At 42.6% G+C, this 21,391-nt stretch overlaps 3 protein-coding genes and 1 long non-coding RNA gene across 5 annotated transcripts; 2 read left to right on the plus strand and 2 right to left on the minus strand.

The window, feature by feature from the left end:
- The first annotated feature begins 318 nt into the window (after window positions 1-318).
- Window positions 319-2,497, plus strand: LOC109432062 (phenylalanine--tRNA ligase beta subunit). Its single transcript, XM_019708363.3, has 3 exons — window positions 319-548; window positions 626-839; window positions 901-2,497. Exons 1-3 carry the CDS (start codon window positions 491-493, stop codon window positions 2,402-2,404), a joined length of 1,776 nt encoding a protein of 591 aa, XP_019563908.3. The 5' UTR covers window positions 319-490; the 3' UTR covers window positions 2,405-2,497.
- An 8,204-nt stretch (window positions 2,498-10,701) lies between these two features.
- LOC134287888 (uncharacterized) lies at window positions 10,702-12,491 on the minus strand. 2 transcript variants are annotated; one of them, XR_009997619.1, is made up of 2 exons: window positions 12,090-12,491; window positions 10,702-12,028 (listed from the first exon to the last, which is right to left on the minus strand). It is a non-coding gene; the product is annotated as an uncharacterized LOC134287888 (long non-coding RNA). The 2 variants fall into 2 exon arrangements; XR_009997620.1 differs by having other exon boundaries at window positions 10,702-12,032.
- Window positions 12,492-15,991: 3,500 nt separating this feature from the next.
- LOC109404037 (tRNA-uridine aminocarboxypropyltransferase 1) lies at window positions 15,992-17,223 on the plus strand. The gene is made up of 3 exons (XM_019676906.3): window positions 15,992-16,218; window positions 16,275-16,687; window positions 16,755-17,223. The coding sequence occupies exons 1-3, from the start codon at window positions 16,018-16,020 to the stop codon at window positions 17,176-17,178; spliced, it is 1,038 nt and encodes a 345-aa protein (XP_019532451.3). The 5' UTR covers window positions 15,992-16,017; the 3' UTR covers window positions 17,179-17,223.
- A 27-nt stretch (window positions 17,224-17,250) lies between these two features.
- LOC109404038 (signal peptidase complex subunit 1) lies at window positions 17,251-17,861 on the minus strand. The gene is made up of 3 exons (XM_019676907.3): window positions 17,703-17,861; window positions 17,491-17,637; window positions 17,251-17,431 (listed from the first exon to the last, which is right to left on the minus strand). Exons 1-3 carry the CDS (start codon window positions 17,724-17,726, stop codon window positions 17,309-17,311), a joined length of 294 nt encoding a protein of 97 aa, XP_019532452.3. The 5' UTR covers window positions 17,727-17,861; the 3' UTR covers window positions 17,251-17,308.
- Between the last annotated feature and the right edge of the window lie 3,530 nt (window positions 17,862-21,391).

The raw sequence follows: 21,391 nt of genomic DNA on the forward strand, positions 1-21,391 counted from the left end.
ATATAGAGATATAGAGACAAACAGGAGAAATTTAATCATTTCTGGCGTATGATTTGAATAAGTCGTATTTATCAGCATAGGAATCACGGCAAACATAAGATTTATTCAAATCGAACGTTAGACTTAACCTTTTTCTCCATAGGCCCATTTTAAGTGTTGTGTTTGATTTCTATCAAACTTTATAGCAAATGACTGTCGGCTCCCTGGCAGGATTCCTTGCTCCTCCCATAATTTTTATAGCACAATTTGACAGCTGTCGAATTCAAGGTCGAATTCATCATCTTTTTCGCGTGTTTTGTTTTGCTTTTCTTCGCGGACGTCGCCGTCGCCGATCGATGCAGTTTCTCTACGAGCAAAACTTGCATGGTGCGTGGCAGCAGTGTTGAATTTCCTATTCGTAGTTCGTGAAACCGTTGTCGTCGAGTGCGCGAAAATATCTCCTCAGTATTGTCGCTTTTGAGTAGTACGAGTTTGGAACCGGTGAACAACGATGCCGACCGTCGGAGTGAAACGCGATCTGCTGTTCCAAGCGCTCGGAAAGACCTACAGTAAGCGGAGCGGGGTTATGTTTATGTGCGGGACCGCGGTCTGGAACTGTAGTTTTGTTTTTCTTTTTTTTCCGCAGCGGACGATGAGTTCCAGAAGCTGTGCTTCGAATTCGGCCTGGAGCTGGATGAGGTGACCACCGAGAAGCAAATGATCACCAAGGAACAGGGCGAGGTGGATGCGGCAAAGGATGCCTCGGAGGAGATCATCTACCGGATCGACATTCCGGCCAATCGGTACGATCTGCTGTGTTTGGAGGGACTGGTGCTCGGGCTGCAGGTGTTCCTTGGGAAGTGAGTGAGCGGGATGTGTTTGTTTATGCTCGGGGACTAATGGGAGATTTTTTTTTTCTAGGATTCCGTTCCCGCAGTTCATGAAGGTGGATCCGGCCAAAGGCGCCGCCGTCCAGAAGATGGTAATCACGGAGGCTACGAAGCAGATTCGTCCCTTTGCTGTGGCGGCCGTTCTGAGGGATGTTACCTTCACGAAGGACTCGTACAACAGTTTCATCGATCTGCAGGACAAGTTGCACCAGAACATCTGCCGGAAGCGTGCGTTGGTTGCCATTGGAACGCACGATCTGGACACCCTGAAGGGACCGTTCACGTACGATGCAAAGGCTCCGAAGGATATTAAGTTTGTTCCGTTGAACCAGGAGAAGGCAATGACCGCGGAGGAGCTGATGGAGTTCTACTCGACGCACGCCCAGCTGAAGGCCTATCTGCCGATCATTCGGGATTCTCCGGTTTATCCGGTGATTTACGATTCGAATGGAGTGGTTCTATCGCTTCCGCCGATCATCAACGGGGATCACTCGAAGATCAAGCTGGAGACGAAGAACATCTTCATCGAATGTACGGCCACCGATTTGACCAAGGCCAAGATCGTCCTGGACACGCTGGTGTGTATGTTCTCCGCCCACTGCGCAAGGCCTTTCACGGTGGAAGCCTGCGCCGTGGTCAATCCGAACGGAGAGACGGTTCACTATCCGGAGCTGGCCTTCCGGAAGGAGATCGTTTCGGCCGAGAAGGTGAACGCCCTGATCGGAATCAAGGAAACGCCGGAATCGATGGCCAAGATGCTCAACCGGTTGCTCCCGACCACCCAAAGCGTCACGAACAAGGACCAGCTGGAAGTCCTCATTCCTCCGACTCGGCACGACATGCTTCACGCCTGCGACATCTACGAGGACGTGGCCATCGCCTACGGCTACAATCGCATCCCGAAGACGCTCCCTGGAACCATGCACATCGCCCGGCAGTACCCGCTGAACAAGCTTACCGAACAGCTGCGGGAGCAAATTGCCCAGGCCGGATTCACCGAAGGTCTCACCTTTACCCTGTGTTCCCGGGATGACATCGCCGCCAAAATGAACCAGAAGATCGAGGAAGTCCCCGCCGTTCACATTGCCAACCCGAAAACCCTGGAGTTCCAAGTCGTTCGGACCACTCTTATCCCGGGTCTCCTGAAAACCCTAGCCGCCAACCGGAAGATGCCCCTTCCGCTAAAACTCTTCGAAGTGTCCGACGTGGTCCTGGCGGATCCGAACGCGGAAGTCGGTGCTCGCAATCAGCGCCGGGTCTGCGCCGTCAATTGCAACAAAACGGCCGGATTCGAGGTGGTCCACGGTTTGCTGGATCGCGTCATGCAACTGCTGGAGGTCCCATGGGATAAGGAAACCGGATACTACCTGAAGGCCGTGGATGATGCGGCCTACTTCCCGGGGCGGTGCGCTTCCATCGTGTACAAGGGGGCGGACATCGGCCGGATCGGGGTGCTTCATCCGACGGTGTTGCACTCGTTCGAGATTACCACGCCCTGCTCGGTGGTGGAGTTCGACATGGAGCTGTTCGTTTAAAAGGGAGCGGGAAGCTTGACATCGATTGGAGAAGTTGGAATTGGAATTGCCTTTCCAGTGAAGAAAAGTGATAATAAAATAGACTTCCGAGAAGTTAGTTCTGGCTTCGATTTGCTGGTCATCGATGACGTCCCTAATTGTTTTCTCCAGGTAAGTTTTTGATTAATCATTAACGTTTCCTGGTTGTTTTACGGGATCATCTGTAGGAAGACCACTTCGATTTCCTTCTTGAATTTTTACCAAGAGGTTTATCCACGCGTTCTTCTTTGAATTTCCACAATGAGTTTGTCTGGTTTTTACTTCAAATATCTTGCGGAATATTTTTCAGCGTGTCTTCTACCTTTCAAAAGGGTGTACGTGTAATTCATATAAGGATTATAGCAGGAATTTGTTCATAAGTTCTAGAATCTTCACGAAATTCCTCGTATCTCTCATATCACATCTCTTATCATCATCACTATCTCTCATTATCATCATCTCTCATCTTTTATCATCTTTGAGCTCTCATCACTCATATTATATCTCATTTCTCATCTCGCATCTATCATCATCATCATCATCTCTTATCTCTCATCTCTCATCATTATCTTCATCTGTTGTCTCTCATCATCATCTCAAATCTTTCATCTCTCATACCCCATCAACATCATCATCATCTATCATCTCGCATCATAATCATTTCTGATGACTCATTCGCATTTCTTATCTGGGAACGTCCATAAATTACGTCACGCTTTGAGGGGGGAGGGGGGGTTCAGCAAAGTGTGACGACCCATACAAAAATTTTAGAGGTCCCATACAAAAAGTGTGTAGGGGGGAGGGGAGGTTGAAAATGGTCGATTTTCGCGTGACGTAATTTATGGACGTTCCCTCTCTCATCTCCCATCTCTCATCTCTCATCCTTCACCTCTTATCTATTTCGCTCATCTCTTATTTCTAATCTTTCATATATTTTTTCTAAACACTCATCTATAATCGCCAAACTCTCATCTCTCATATTTTAGGTATCTCTCATTTTTCATGTCTGATTCCTGATCTCTCATCTTGCATCTCTCAACTCTCATCCATTATTTCTTATCTCTGATCTCTCATCATAATCATCTCTCACATCATATCTGTTATCTCATTTCTCATATCATCTCTAACACTCACCTATTATCTTATAACTTTCATATCTCAGCTTTAATCTCATCTCTCATCGTTTAGCTCTCATCTGTGATCTCTCATCTTCATTATTTCTTATCTTCCATCTGTCATCAATCAACTCTCATCTTACAACTCTTATGATCATCGTCTCTCATCTCTTATATCTTATCTCTCATCTTTCATCATCATCATCACCATGTTTTTTTTCTCATCATGTCACATATCTCTCATCCCATATTTCATCTTCTATCTCTCATTTCTCATCATCATCATCATCATCATCATCATCACCATCTCTCATCCCTTATAACCTGGGTGCTGCGGACTGAATCGGTTGTCACGATAGGGAACGTCCATAAATTACGTCACGCAAAAATCCACTATTTTCAACCCCCCTCCCCCCTATGTCACACTTTTTGTATGGGACTTCTGTAATTTTTGTATGGGTCGTCAAACTTTGCTGAACCCCCCTCCCCCCTCAAAGCGTGACGTAATTTATGGACGTTCCCATATCTCCGTTGACCGCTGTCAAAATATCTCCATCGAACTGTCACGGCTCTCACAGCTACTGTACTTATGCTATCCCAACCGACAGAAAACAGTATTACTACCAGATACTTTTAAAGTATTTTAAACAAGTAAAACAAGACATGACAAAATAGTTTTTTTTTTCCTATGCGTTTTCGAACTCAGGGCATGATTCTACACCAAAAATGATCATCAGCTTACCGAGTTCAAAAATGCTCTATACTAGTGAAATGAACCGATTGATTCGAAATTCCACCACTAGGTGATGCTATAGTGTACATGCAAATTTTGTATCTCATATATCACTGGATCCTTATAAGTGGAAAAAATCTATGTATGCTTTCTCGTAAACCTAAGGTGAATATTATTTTGGGTGTATCACTTAGAAAGATGACGTCTTCAAGAAAGTTGTTGTGTTGGTCAAGTCAGGCCAAACATTTCTATAGGTTCTAAGCAGGGAGATTGACACTTCCTTTTCTAACCGGGAAATCCGCATTTATCCGTTTCTTACCCTCGCTAACCGCTGCTAACCGAGCAACAGTTAGACCACAAGTTAGACGCGGTTATCGACGGTTAGCAACGGATAAATGCGAATATTTCCGGTTAGCATAGGAAATGTCATTCCCCTTGGTCCTAAGTGCAGATGAGAGGCTCTCTTTAAGTCTCCTCTCTTTCGATTATAACGAGCTTGTATTTGTAAATTTTGATTTACTTCTTGCGTCGGCAGGTAGAATTATATAATTTTCCGATCTACACATCACAAATTGTAAAAATATCCACTGTGACATCGTCAGGGACATCGTAATAATTAAAAGAGATTCGTAACAAAGAGAGCCTCTCTTTTGCAGATTGGGCCTTTAGATATGTTTGTCGCCAAGTAGTTTCAGACGATGGGCCGACTTGAAACTCCACACATAGGTGGCGCTAGTGAGCTTGGTGATTTTACATCTCATATATTTCAGGATTCTGATCACACAAAGAAATGGTGTGTTCGGCAAAGTAGTTTCATAGGTTAAGAACTTACAGGTAATGAAAAATTCGATTCGGCAATCCACACATAGGTGGTAGGATCCCAGGATCCTAATAACTCTCTTACCATCCCTACTACCTTCAGCAAAGATGTTTAGTAGGTCAAGACTTTTTATTCATTTGTACCTCAGAATTCAGATTATTTAGAAAAACATAGATTCTGGCAAATAAGTTGCAAAATCATATAGGCAAATTTAGCGGAAGCTAAGGGTCACTCTTTTCTTTGGTGGCAGGAATGAGAACCCTATGAAAAACGTGACTCCGCCAAAATTTGCCATGGCGCAAAGTGCACCTTTTTCACTTTTTCATATCGAATTCCGCTTCGTAGAGAAACGAACGAGCACTTTTTGGAAAGAAAATTTAATTCTCTTTCAGATTCGCTTTGATCTGGTAGATTTTGCGCCGTGAAAAAAATGCGGTGCAAGATGGGTCACCTTTTAAATAATTCACATTTTCTCAACGAAAAACGTCAAAATATAAGATTTGTTCCGCATTCATATATGCTCCATATCCATACTGAGTAAACAAGAGCTACTAGTAAACATTTAATAAATTTATTTGGAATATAAAAAACTTTACGATTTGAGTGGTCCTAAAGCGACTTGAAAATCGATGTTTTCACTAAAAAATTATCATAATTTTATGTTATAATTTTGAGCGTCCATTCCGCTTGATTGAAGTCATTTATGAGATAGTCTTGTAATAAAAAATAAATAACTTTTGAATGCTCCGAAACTACGTTCAAAATTGAAGGTGACCCATCTTGTCCCGCGACCGTTTATAGGAGATTATATGGAAAGTATCGCATAAGAAAAATGGCTAAAAACCATTTTATTTTTTATTTCCAATGAGAGTGAATAATTTTTCAATCAATGCCCCAAACATTTGTATATGCATGCTGGAACAAAATTATTAACATAATCAAAACATGAGTAATGCGTCCGAAAATGACACTGACCCATCTTGCCCCGCCCCATCCTACCTACATGGCGAGTCGTTTTACTCTAAATTTTGAATTCTGACCTATTCTGACTTTTTGGCAGAGCTGGCATGTCGCGCAGAAACTGAGTTCATTTACGCTCATCTTTGACTGAACCACGCAGTTTCATTCACCTTTCAAAAGAGAAATAGAGGAAAACGCACAACAAAAATATAAAATTGCTCTCGTGCAGAGTTTGTGTGCACAATTTCTGCGCACACTAAAAAGCCCCACTCAGTGCAATACGCAGAGTGTTCACAGGGGACTGTTCAAATAATTTGATGAACCAAACACATACCAGTGGAGCCCAAAAAAGCTGAGAGACATCACATCTTGTGATATCAGAGACAAACAGACAACTTCTCACCCATATATCTCAGGGTTTTGATTACTTACAGTGTTGGTGTGTTCGGCAATACTGTTACGCTGGTTCAAGGACCAACAGTTAATGGACCATTTGATTCGAAATTCTACTAATAGGTGGCGTTAGCGAGCCTGTAAATTTTAGTTTTTAAATATCTCAGGACTCAAAAACGAACATTTTCGGTGCAAAAGTGCTGCATCGGTGTAGCACCACCGCAAAAACGAAAACGATATAAATAATCCTAAAGCATGTAAAATTTGTTGGAAATAAAAACACAGGCGAGGCTTTGTTCTCCAAACCCAGGCACTGACTGATATCGCTACCAGCTCAGTGCATCTCCTTTATTCAATCTAGGTATAACATATTTACAATTTATTTCCATTTACCTACCAGTTGATACCTAGCTCTCCACTGAGCTGTGTGATGCACCTCCAAGGATGTACCTACCATTCAACACTCCTCCTCATCACACACTCACACTCCGACGCGTCTCGAGCATCTGGTCACCGTACTCCTCCTGAATCCAAATCCCGCCGAGCTCCTAATAGCACCTTTGCTCTACACTACCGAGCTACCTTTGCTTCCAAGCTCCTCCTGGCTCCAAGCTTCATCCGAGTACCTTCCCGCCATCCAGCTCCAGCGTCCATCGATCAGCCAGCACCCTCTACCTCGACCTCTTGGTTCCAGCGCAGGCCCTCAAGATACTAGATCCTCACCGCCTCTCGATATCTCAACGACTATTGGCACCAGGCCTCATCGCATCTTGATACCTCATCGAATATTGGATGGTACCGCATCTTGGTCTCCTCGCTTCCCGAACCACCGCCAGGGCGTCCCTGGGCCCATAACCTGTTAGACGAAGCGGACAGGTGCGCAGCGGATAATGCGTGGAAACGCGAAAGCACTACCGGGAAACTCGGAAAATACCGCGGGAGGAAAAACGCAAGTGTTCCGTCGTCAAGCGATAAACATTTATTCCAACATAAAATGGTAAACATACATACATTGTTGATTCATTGTCACTGTCTTGGTAACGTGCACAAAACGGACTGTCAAAAACATGCACAACAGGGGTGTCGGCAATTAGGTCGACACTAGGGGGTTCGGCAATCAGGTCGAATACCGGACGACCGTTGCATTTTCTCCAACAAAATTTAGAATTTGTTTTCGCTGTAGCGCCGCCTAGCGGTAGAATTTCGAATCATACGGCTCATTATCGAAAAGTTCTGTGGATAAGTCCATTATGGATACACGATAGATGTTGGCTCCTGTCAGATGCATTAGGTGGGATTAGGGTTGCCATACACGTGTGCGCAATATTAGGGCAATAATTGGGCGAGAATGGGAAGCAATCAGCTGCGTTTTTGCTAGAGTGCCGGTAGAGGCGCTTTTCTGATAAATGCGGTAAACGTAATAACAGTGTAAAGTAATCGAGAAAGTAACGGCGAGAGTTATGCTATCCCGGATAAAAAATACAATAGAAAAACATAGGATTCTAATGTAACAGTACCATTGAAAACCATGCTCTCACAATAGAATTCAATGTTAAAATAACAATAGAAAAACAATAGAATCAAATGTTTCTAACAATATAATCAAATGTGAATGAGCATTTCACATTGAATTGAATAGGTTGTTAAGTATCGTAACAATACAAAAAAGGACTTTTTTCCATACAAGTTTTTTCGCAAAACAGAAGATTCTAATGTAAATGAAATGTTGTTAATACATATACGTGGAATCAAATGTACCGTAGATTTTTATGTATTTGTATTGTTTTGAACTGTTAAATATGCCGAGAACTGGCTGTTTTGAACTGTGAATTTACATTACATTTAATGGTTTGGGGATGGTTTTCTATTGTGAAACAGATGATTCTTATGTTTTCGAATTGTTTGAAACAATTAAATGCTCAGTAAACGCATTGTTTTGGGTAGTGATTTTATTTATGGTTCCACATTCGATTCAATTGTTTTGGAATAGTTTTTTATTGTGAAGCAGAACATACTGTTTGTACTGTGTTTACATTGAATCCAATGGTTTGGGTATCGTTTTCTATTGCGATACAGAAGATTCTTATGTTTTCGAATTGTTTCAAACAGTGAATTGCACGGTAAACGTATTGTTTTGAGTAATAATTTTATTACTGGTTCCACATTTGATTGAATGGTTTGGGAATTGTTTTCTATTGTGATACACAAGATTCTTATGTTTTCATATTGTTCTTTGAGCAGTGACTTAATTACACATTAGATTCTATTGTTTTGGAATTGCTTTCAATTGGGATTACGGAACATACTATTTTGCCCTATTTTCACGGTAAATCCAATGGTTGGGGAATTGTTTTCTATTGTGAAACAGAAAATTCTAATGTTTTGGAATAGTTTTATTTTACAAACGAATATGAACATTTTGGAATGGTTTGATCTATTTCTGCTTTTTATTTTTGTTACTGATTGCTTGAAAAAATCAGAAAAACAGTGAATCTGAACTATCTTTATGCATTTGGACTAGAAGCTTGTATATTTTATGCTACACTCAGGGCTACATTTCAAGAGCACAGATCGAACAATTATCTAATATTTGGATCAATCATGTCATAAATCGAGTAATGTTTAATTGCATTAATGATTGAAGCTTAGGCTCCCATGCCCCACTGGCCAGATAACTGGGTTTAGCAAACTAAACACTATATGTGGCAACACTTTTTGCGGCATATGGAACCGTGCCCAGCGCGCTGAGTGTTATTAGTCCACTAAGTAGTTGCATTTAGTGGGTGATGAGGTACAAAAGTAGCATTACAGCGTGCCTCACCATTATTGTAGCACTTAAAAATACTCGATATACTACAGCTTGAAACTATATTAGAAGATTCGTTCGAAGCGTTCAAATGCAAAAGAAGATACTAACCCTATGATACATATGTTTGTTATTTTGAGGCTTGTTTCCCCAAAATGACAAACAAGTGATTGTACAGATTAAGTTTGTTAAATTTTGTCTACAACAGCTTATATAGCTAGAAAAGTTCTTCAAATATTCGAATCACTCATGTCTGAAGTAACGTCTAATTGCATTAATGGTCGAAGCTTAGGCTCCCATGCCCCACCAGCCAGAGAACTGGGTTTAGCAAACTAAACACTATATGTGGCAACACTTTTTGCGGCATATGGAACCGTGCCCAGCGCGCTGAGTGTTATTAGTCCACTAATGTAGTTGCGTTTAGTGGGTGATGAGGTACAAATGTAACATTACAGCGTGCTTGACCATTGTCCTGGCAATGAAGACACCCGTTAGACTAAAGCCTGAAGCCCATAGCATAAATTTGCACCGATTAAGTTAAACTTATGATATGTGTTCCAGTCTTAAAGAGCGAACGTATATAAGAAGGCCTTCCCTAACGTATATGTGTATGCCAAAGATAGTTCTAATTCAATAATAAATTTAATGAGGTTATAACCTATATTGGAAGACCCTCCAAAGCGTCCAAAAGCAAAAGATAATTCTATTCCAGTCATACAAAAAAAAGAAGTCCTAAATGAAGTCCTAAATGAATTTTGATTACATTTATGTTTAAACTAGAAGATTGTAATATGTAGATACTTATTCGTTATCCAGTGTAGTATTGTGCCTTGCAAGATAAATCCGCGAAACGCGTTAGTCTTCTTCTTTTCCATCAAGTTGCAAAAATATGACCGCACCACTATGAGCGACCTGATGGTCAGAAATTCTACATGCGGCGCTTATATCAAATCCACATGAGGCTGCGGCGATATGGCCGCGAGGAGATGCACGCGATACAGACGCAATGTGGAAATGGAAAAGATGAAGCCGTATCCCCCTGCAGCAACACTAAATAACATCCCGATTATTAAACACAAAACCGACGAGGTGATGCGTGATGCGTGTGCATATAAGTGAATCAATGTCGCGATAAATATTATTACGATTTGTGGCCACCTGAGTTGCCATTGTGTTAACTTTTGTTTTGATATGAACGGCCTGAAGGCTGCTGCGATGCTGCTGGGTGGGTGACAGTATCTGTTCGATTTTGACATTGCGTCTGTATCGCGGGTATCTACTTGCGGGCATATCGCCGCCGCCCAATGTGGATTTATGATGAGCGCCGCAATATTATCAGAATCATTATGACCATACGGTATTTTCTGCCTCTTCAGTCGACTTTTATTTAGGGTGGTCAAACTACTCGACTTTACTGTGATAGTTGATTCACGGAAAGATGTGGCCAAACGGTGAGCGGTGCCAGATGTTTAGGCTTTTTATTAGCCATGGAATGTTGGTTCGATTACAACACCAGTTAGAGCTTTTTGTCAAACGAAACATTCTTCATTGGGCTACTGGGTGTCTTATAGGGTCTACGCTACCGACTTTCTACGCTACGAGACTTTCTACGCTACCGAAGTTTACTTCTGCGGCGTTTCAGCAAAGTTACCTTAATGGAAAACATACATTAATTAATTATTCCAGTAAAATACGCATTTGAAAATATCAATATAGGGGAAATTACCTATTCTCGGCCGATTTGTTCTCTTCGTCTTTGGGGGTTTTTTGAAACCTATTGAACTCAGAGTTAGACTCAAATCCTTCCCAACTAAGCTGAATTATATGGCCAAGTTTCAGGCAATTTGGCTGACAAAAACCCCCCATGACGAAGAGAACAAACCTGCCGATAATACCCATTGTCACCCTACATCGACGTTGCCTGTACTGCCATTCTACGCCCACTTCTCCCATGTTTTATAGGAATCCCATATAACATGGGACAATTATGCACAGAACGGCAGGGCAATGGACATCATCGGGTTTACAAATATATTGGCGCCTATAGTGGATTCCCCATTTGATGTCTATGTTATCTGCCTCACTGCTGACTGCCTATAGTAGACCCTCCTGAAAGTGCCTATAGCGGAACCTTTTGAGAGTATACCTACATTTGTCAAATCCTATTTTTGTGACCACTGAATAACCCGTTTACTCTAAACTGCTGTAATTAATATTCCCCCGGTTGAAGTTGCCTGGAATCAGTTGATTTGGTAGGATGTCCACCAAAGGCGCAGAATCCATTAAATATTACTAGAACAAAAACCATACGTTGTCCGTTCGCTAGTGTAAGTTAAGGTTAGTTTGTCAGCATCTGGCTGAAGACGGTCTGTAGTCTGTCTTTCGTTAATAGGTATGTAAATCATTTTGCCATCCCTCTTGCCATACTTGCCGCTGGAATTTTCCATCATCCGAACATTGCCTGGTGGTGCCGCACAATATTCCTCCGAGCATTTATCAGCAAATCCAAATAGATGTTCCAGTCTGAAATGACGTCCTCCTGCAGGGCTTCACTTTCCCCGGCACCGTATGCAGCTTCTCGGTCGAATCTCCCTCTGGTGTCCATCAATGTCCGAGGCTTCTGTGGCATTTCAGTCGGGTGCTTCAAAATGTTGTGTTGGTGCGATCAGTCTGCAGGAAACGGATCAGCTGCGGGAGCTAGTTTTTCTGAAGCCGAGATGCTCTGCTGCTGCTGCTCCTGGCTGTGACGGTGGCAATCGTTCTGTTTCCTCGATCCTACCTGTCTAGAAGATTTGTTTTTGTATGTTTCAAAATGGCTTATAATAATACAGCTTACTTACGTTTAGTATTTTTGTAAAAATCGAACAGCGTTGAAATATTTACTTCAATATTTATGAATAAATAGGCACTAGAAAAAACTCACGACGCCCGTCAGCGTTGTTTTGGTTTTTGGAATTATACACGCCAAAAATATGTTACACAAAAATGTGCACAATTACTCATTTTCGAGCGAAAACAAAAAAAAATTGGTACTAACAAACATCATATATATCACAATACCCGCCAGGATACCCGCCTGTTTTTGATGTTCAGAATATTATTTATAAGGTTGATAATTAGGGAAAATTCCTAAAAATAGTGAAATTTGACCAAAACAGTGAAATCTAATGTTAATCTATTGTATGCTAATAGAAAGTTCTGTAACAATGAAATCTAATGTTAAGCTATTGTAACGATTCAAATTTGAAAGTGTACTCTACAATACATATACAATAGAAACCATGGTTAACATAAGAATCTATTGTTTTCCCACAGTTTTTCCCATAGAGTCAATGGTTCATTTTTATACGGGATGCGATCGTAGACGGCGCTCGTGTTCCACGTGTTTTTCACATATACAGCGGCGCCGCCTGGCACCAATCCAATCGAAACATCACGCGCGACACGGGTGGAAAATGCCAGTCAGGAAAAAGAACCCGCATAAACGATAACCATAAGATTTGCTTAACCACCCATTCGGGATACAGTTCGAACAGTATGCGGTTTTGTTGAACCGTCTACATTACGATCCGTGTATTGTGTTGGTTTATTAGGGAAGTAAACAACATGAAATTTGTAATCAATTCTCTGTTACTGCAATGAATCCAGAAGAAACGCGTAGGGATAATGATTTTGTTTCTAATTTGCAACTTTTTGCCCCAGGGTACGAATCGCTGCGATGCGGAACAAGTGTAAGCCAGCGATTTGTCCATACAAGAAAAATGATTTTACTTCTAATGTGGTGGCGCCATCTCTGAGAAAAACAAGCTTTGATTTCATACTATTTATTATTGTCCGTACAGTTGAAAATCGGAATTTTTGACACGCGAACCAAGCGTCGCACGTATATAGTGCGGCATAGTGTGCTGGACAAGGGGCAGATCACTCTTTGCATATGCATTTGATTTGCATCTGATGTATGAAAATTCATTTTTATGTTTTTTCATCAACTTAGCATTGAAATACTCGAATGTCAATCCAAAAGTTTTCAAAACATAAAAACTCCGTTGTGATAGATAGTATCATAGGATCTATATTTGGCAATTAATTTTTTTTACAGTTTAAACAGAAAGTTTGGATCGAAATCGTGAGTATAGTGCTATTAACTAGGTCGGCTAAAATCTAATCGCGAAAATCTTTTCAGGAGTAGTTTTGGCTTCGGATGGAAACGACCGTTCAACTGGTTTACCCACAACAGACGTCCAGGGAGGGTCTGGCTGCGGCAACTTCCTCAGAGAATCTACAGTTAAACTGGGGAACCATATATAGAATGAGAAGCAATACTGAACAAAAAAATAAAAAATAGTAAAATAGAATCTTTCAATATTAAGTGAACATCAGGCTGGTTCTTCACGCAGTAAGGAAATATTGTTTTATTGCTTCGGAAAAGTCAATGTCACTGCGACAATTTGCTTGCCAGTCAATTGGCCTTTGATAATTAGAATTCTTTATCTAAACTAGCATACATGCCGACCACACGATGAAGGAATAAAATATGCCCCATATCTCTTCTCCCTCGAGGAACCGGCCGGGCTAAACAAATCCGGAGGTTTTTGCCTGGGTGTTTGATTCAATTTTCGCATTGCTGTCAGTACATTAGGGAGCGTCCATAAATTACGTCACGCAAAAATTGTCCATTTTCAACCCCCCTCTCCCGTATGTCACACTTTTTGTATGAGACCTCTGAAATTGGGTCGTCACACTTTGCTGAACCCCTCCTCCCCCCTCAAAGCGTAACGTAATTTATGGACGTTCCCTTACCGTCCTGCCTCCTGCCAATAGTATTATCGAGGGCATAAAGGATATTATCAGATCTTCGGATGGCAAAAGTAAATTGTATCGATGTCAGTTAGAACTATTTGAAACTTGTTAAACTTGTTGATCGAAACTGACAACTGCCCAGGCAACTGTCAACAGTCAATCATAGTAGTAAGCCATGGGTTGACAATTTATAAATTAAAGAATGAATGCATTCAAATGCATTTGAATGCAAGCAATGTTGATGATGCATCAGATGTTCAAAGAGTGATCCACCCCTTGGTGCTGGATAGAGGACCAGGTTCGCTATCCAGCGCACTATGTCCGACGTTGGGTTTCACATATGGATTTGGAGAAAAGTCGATTGCCGCGTGTGGAGAAATTTCGGGTTTCAACCGTGACGACAATATTCTCACCAGGATTCGCTCCCGGTTTAGAGTAACGGTCGAATTTTGGACCCCTAAAGGACATTAGTTTGAATTTAAGCCAAAATCAAACAGATTCAGAGGGTGTTAGAGGCGTTATAATGATGATGTTAATATGACCGTAAACTCCTCCACTGACCGTAAAAAATACCCACGAGTTCATCTCTGGCTGAAAATTTGATGAAAATAACTGATTTTTGAAGCAATTAGGCGCTGTCCATAAACTACGTAGACTTTTTATCGGCCATCTTAGAACCCCCCCTCCCCCCTCGTAGACTTTTGTTCATACAAAATTTTCGAAATTTGTATGAAGCGTAGACTTTGGCCAGACCCCCCCGTCCCCCCTAAGAGTCTACGTAGTTTATGGACAGGCCCTTATGTTTTGGACACCCCAATGTATTTTGAACCCTCGTAAGTATATCAGGCCAAACATTTCAATAGGTCCTATCTGCATTTGAGAGGCTCTCTTTGTTCACTTTCTCTTTCAATTATTGCAATGTAATGGTACACTTTTCAACTATTTTTGCAATACAAATCAAAAGACGATTGTTTTGACCATCGTTCAATGCAAGGAGATAATCAAAATACAAATAAACAGCTGAGATATTAACGAAAGAGAGGGAAACCAAAGAGAGCCTCTCTTCTGCAGATTGGACCTTTAGACATGTTTGGCCTGATATATTTTGGACACCCGGTGTTTAAAACCACTTGAAACTGTTTTCGAAGAATCTGCCACTTGAGCTGTATCACCTCAGTTGATTGACAAAGGCTGATTAGACGAACTTTGCGAATTTAATGCGCTAGAATGATAAACGTTTTTGTTTACATCTGCAAGTTTCCCCAGCATCACATTCGCTTTTCGTAAACATATCGCGACACTCGCACGGATGACGAGATTAACAAAAAAATTTAAGGCAAATAATGATATTTCCAGTGAGGAAATGATTGCTGCTCGTGCAGAAGAATCTAATTTGACGAATGATTCTAAACATTTTAGTCATCTCTTCATAAAATCTGTGAAAGTTATGATAATACGACCCAGGGGGTCCAAATTATATGCAAAATATATCCACTTATCCGCGAGCGGTAATGGCGGCGGTGGGCAACAAAATAACCGATTCGAATTTTGACGTTTCTTGGGGATCGCAATCGGTTGGCGCCACCGAACGGTTGGTGAAGGGGTGAGGAGGAGAATGACACTGTTTTGACTTTCCCCCAATAAACGTCAAAATCCGAACCGGTTGGGTATGCCTACCGCCGCCATTACCGCTCGCGGATAAGTGGATTGATACCCTAGGTCCTTTTCGCACGTTTTTCTCGAAATGTTCGTCGAAGTAAAATAGGCACCCCTACTGCCGACTGATAGACAATTTTACAGCGGTACAAGCGTGACATTTAGCGTTAAACAAAAATGTTGACAAACAAAATCAGGCTCTCGTCGCGGGTCGTGTTCGTCCATCAGGTTGAGTATCAGTCACCTTTCAAGTTCCTTCGCAAACCATCCTAGCCTCAGGCAGGGGATGCCATTCTAAAGCTTTCGGTTACCATGACCGATTCCGGCGATGGGTCATCGCCTCCCCCGCAGCCGGACAATCCATTCTCCGGAATGCACATCGACGACACGGCATTCCTGAAACAGGTGGAAGGTCGCAGCCCGTGCACGATTTGTGGCAAATCGAGGAAATTCTTCTGTTACCATTGCTACGTTCCGGTGGCGGAACTGGAGGATAAGCTGCGATTCGTGAAGGTATGGGTGTGATGGATTTCAAGTTAACGTATTGTATGGAATTGTTGATGTTTTAGCTACCGATCAAAGTCGACATCATCAAGCACAAGAACGAAATCGAAGGGAAGAGTACGGCCATCCATGCGGCGATTCTGGCCCCGGAGGATGTAAAAATTTACACGTATCCGGACATTCCGGACTACAGGGAAGAGGAGGGTGCGGTGCTGATATTCCCCACGCCGGATGCCGTTACCGTGGCCAGCTTGTGCAGCGGGGAGCTTCCGAAGGTGAAGGACAATTATGGATTGCCCAAGGGGCATCACATTGGAACTTTGCTGCGGTGCAAATTGACGGACATTGTAGCGGAACAGTCGTCGTCCGATGAGGATGAAACGAAGAAGCCAGGTCTGGCACATAGGTTACCGGTGCGGAAGGCGGTGTTCATCGATAGCACTTGGAGCCAGTGTCGCGGGATTTACAAGGACGAAAGGTAAAGTTCAGAAAGCCTACTCAGATGTAAATTCATTGTTTAGCCTACTATGTATCTCGTTCAAAAGGGTCGCCTGCTTGAGGACGGTCGTCATTCAGAATAGGATCTCGCAGTTCTGGCGCCATCAGAAGAACAGCCCCCGATGGTTCCTGGCCACAGTGGAAGCGGTGCATCAGTTCCTGATAGAACTTCACATCAACGCCTACGGGTTGGACTCGCGATACCAAGGGTTGACGCATCTAGGGTACCTAAACTTTCCTCACGATAAACTGGTGCAATGCGGGGAAATGCTGGAAAGTGGCCAGCCCTCGCCCTACAACGGCCAGTACGACAATTTGCTGTTCTTCTTCCTGCACATGTACAACTTGATACATGATTACTACGAGCATCATACTCTGAGGGCGTACCGAAGGCCACTCTTCCTGGAGGATAAATATCAGCAACAGTTGAAGAAGCAACAAGAGCAAATAGGAGAAACTGTATCAACATGAAGTCGAATGTGATTTTCGAATAAAATGAATTTTGTTAAAAACTAACTTAGTAACTATATCAAAGTAAACCAATTTCAATTAAATTTAAGTTTTATTTCTTATCCAAAAAAATACGATCTGATCCTACCAACTACTTCTTTTTCTTCTTGGCGGACTCGGTTTCCGTTCCTCCGGCGGTCACTTGAGGTTCCGGGCGGGGTTTCTGCCAGTTCAAGGGCTTGCGGCGGTAAATTGGCCATGGCGGAATGGTCAGCTGTCAAAAAAAAGATGTTTTAGCCCCAAGCAAATAATGCCGATCAATGGTACACTTACAATCGAAGCCAGCAGCACACCGGCAATCAGAATGTACACCGTTTGGGAAAATTGCTGGATGATGTAGCCCCAGATGAGACCGACCGCTCCGAACAGGGTGATGATCACTCGGGACAGCTTCTCGGCGCGTCCCTGGCCTTCAAAGTCCTGTTGAAGATTTTAGATCGTTTACTCGTCAAATTCACAGATTTACTCCCACCCCCTGCACTCACCATATGCGTTGCGATGTTGAACATGTTGAAATGCACCAATTTATCACGGAATTTCGGAGAAAAACCTGTCTGCGGAATGGAAACACGTCAGTGCGGATGGAAAATTGCGTCCACTTTTTGGCCACGGATGCGAAGTGCCGCGAGTCGAGTCGGCCGTTTGACAGCTGTTTATTTGTAAACGTCACCACCGCTGCAGGGGTGGCACAAAACCAGCTGCGCCATCGATGCGATGTTTTTTGTTCAAGCGGTTCGAGAGCTGTTTGCGATACAATGCTGCCAGTATGGTCGAGACTACGGAAATAAGCTATTTTACGAGCCGTTTGCGGATCGCTCATTCCATGAATGAAAATTTGACAGGAGCAGTGAAGAGAATTGTCAGACAAAAGAGGCACAAAACAAGCAACAAAGAAGGTGCGACGATTACTCTTTATCCCTACTGGTAACAGATAATGACATAATCTCGAAATTTTTTGTTGCAGACAAAACGGAAGCTGAATTTGTTGCGTACTTTTCAACTCGAGAATAATCAATTATTGCTAACCCAAAGTCGAAACTGTTTGATGATAGAGCTTCACCAGAGTTGCAGTGTTTACCAACTCGAAGTTACCGTTCGAAAATCGCAATGCAAGGCTTAAAAATCTCTAAACTCGTGGTTTACGATGTTTATCCCATTATTTTCAAGTTGGGACAAACTTATGTCGCATGGGTTTGTTTGTCGCAACAAATATAGGTTGCGACATTGTCATTATTGTTACGCGATGGTTGAATTTTGATTCATTGGACAGGAGACGAACCAATTGTTGCGGGCAGCGACAGCCAGTAGCACGCGAAACGTGACTTACTTCACCACGGGTGCGAATACTTCGTCGTAATCGACATCAAACTTTTGCGTGAAGCCTTGTGCTACCGTCTACCCCCGTTGGTTTGAACGACACCTCATGCAAACTTGAGTGGTGCGAATAGAAGCGGTTTTATTTTTCAAGCTAGCTAACACACACTTCCACACTCCCGGCACACAGCTTGTAAACACGCACGAGCGTTCAATTTTCTTGCAACCACCTCTCTCAGCGCGGTTGTCAAACACGCCGTCGCGACGCTGTTCGGAAATGGTAAACATGATCAATCCACCATTATTCCAATTTTGTTCTCGTGTTAAAAGTTTATTATTTTCCATTCGGATGGAAATTTTGATGAATAGTTGTTGAAAAAAATATCTGAAAAAGGCTCAAAACAATGTTTATCGTTCTCCTCGCTTTCCAACGGCTTGACAGCGGCAAATGGAGATATCGTGACAACAGTTTTGATTACATCCGCAGCACCTAGATAACAATACTTTTCAATCAATCACACAGGTTCAACAAGGTTTAACATAACCTCAATCTTCAATGTTTGGCTCCCGCTGTGAGAGCATATTGAGTCAGTCCGCGACACTCAGATGCAAACCAACGGGGTTAATTTTTTAATTTGAACTTCTAGTAACCCTGTAGACATCGAAAAACACACTGATAGTAACCCTTTTTGCTGTTTTGTTTTGATTCTGCGTTCCGTTTCACTTCGTTCCATGAGCAGAATGACGGTTGAACCATTTTTAGTTTGAACGATGTGCAGATTAGAGGGGGTCAAATTAAAAAGTGTTCAGATTAGATGAGGTCAAACCAACGGGGGTAGACGGTACAGTATTCGTTTTATGCCGTTCGGTAGAAGTGTAGCCGTGTAGCCTATAGTGTATGCCTTTGTTCGGAAGATAAAAGTCATGATCAGTGTCGCGAAGCATCAGCGTACAAGTCACAAAAAGCTGATAAACACCAAACTTGTATCACCCTGTCTCTGCGGTTTCTGATTCGCTCTCTCTACAGTCGCTAATACCAGAAAAGACAGAATCCCATCATAGTTACCCGGTCACCCTAGTTTTGCTACAATCATCCTGACTTGGATATGGCTCATGTGAGTGTCATGACTCTCTCCGTCGCCTCAAGCAGATGCACGCGCAACAGCATGTAAAACTATGCATGTGTATTATCACAAGCACGGTACTACGTCATAAATCCTATTCGTTTTGCATAGCTCAGTTTAAACACACACATTGAGCGCACCACGCAGTTCGCCCTGGCTACGACAAACGCTCTCACTTCGCCCGTTATGCATCGTTGCTCAGAGAGATTGATTTTCTAGCAACCCGCCTGAAGCATACTCAGCAACTGCTATCGCTGCAAAGCTGCGAAGGGTGGAACCCACACCATGTTTGTCATTCCAGGCATGCCATGCTATCTGGTTCGTATCACTTTGGGAAGGATGACCCCAGAAAGCGGTTCAAGTGATTGTCTCGTGATGGTCGCGATTATTCGCAAGACTGGTCATGATACTTGCTTTAGAAAACGCGCTCCCTGCCACTGCGCCTCAGCATCTGTGACTCGGGTGGATGTGAAGATTTTCGCGGGGGGGAGCGTACTGATTGTCACGTCACTGGATGTCTCATCCGAAAGATCGCCTTCGCTGCTGTCTGCTTGCGATGAGCGAAGCGCTCCAGAGAAGATTCTCGAATCCCTTGCCTCCAACACGCTCCAACATCAAGGAGTTCCACTTCGACCCGGAAAATGGCCCAACGTTCGACCGCTGGTTTTCGAAGTTTGAGGATCTGTTCCGGCAAGATGGCAGAAGTTTGGACGACGCTGCGCAATCTCAGCGTCCCGGTGCACGGAAAGTTCCTGAACTACCTCCTGCCATCCCACCCACGTGATTTCACCTTCGAAGACGTTGTGGTAAAGCTGCAGCAGATTTTCGGCCAACAGAAATCTCTGTTCAACAAGCACTACGACTGCCTCAAGCTCGAGAAGAGTGAAGCCGACGACTTCGTTTCGTATGCCGGAATCGTCAACCGGCAATGCGAGGATTTTGAACTGCAGTAGCTCACCGTCGACCAGTTCAAGAGTCTGCAGTCTCAAATCGGCGAAAGACGCCGACATCAGGACTTGACTTCTGCCTTGACTTTCAGAAGTTTTTTTTTGTGCTTAACATCACCAGGGATATAGCACGCACTAGGTAAGAAACAAACCCTACTCCTTCCATATCATTTTCACAATGAATTTTGACAAAAATACACATACACCGGGTTGATTAGAGATACGTCATGCCAGATACGTCGCTTTTGTATGGTGCCAGTTTGGTGTATCTATTACTTTTGATTTTGGCTAGATACGTCGTTTGGTTTTCTCATATATCAAAACGGTGTATCTATCAGTAAAGTTGTAAACATCAAAATAGTTAGATACGTCGTTTCGCAAAATATGCTTAGTTAAACAAATTAAGCAATAAATCATCAAACAGTGATGTGGATTCTTCAATTTGCTTTATGGATCATGCATGCAGCAGTTAACCCAGATTTATTTACATTCTCGAGTTACGTCGGATTGAAAAGTTATGCTTGAATTATTCATTTAAGAAACGTTGATCAAAGCAGTGTTATTAAACCAAACGTTGAATTATATTTGGTTTAGTTGAAATTAAACCATTGTTCAATTCTTGTTAGCCCAGAAATGGAGAATCTGTTCAACTATTACCGTTCTATAAGCATTGTGAACTTTATGTTTATTCAACGATCGTACATCGGTTATGCAGCGGTTGTTCACTTGCAAACCACCCGTTATTTACAAATATTTCAGGAACTTTTCTTCAACGTTTGTCAAACGAAG

The sequence above is a fragment of the Aedes albopictus genome, chromosome 1, assembly GCF_035046485.1.
Source record: "Aedes albopictus strain Foshan chromosome 1, AalbF5, whole genome shotgun sequence".
In the NCBI taxonomy this organism is placed as follows: domain Eukaryota; kingdom Metazoa; phylum Arthropoda; class Insecta; order Diptera; family Culicidae; genus Aedes; species Aedes albopictus.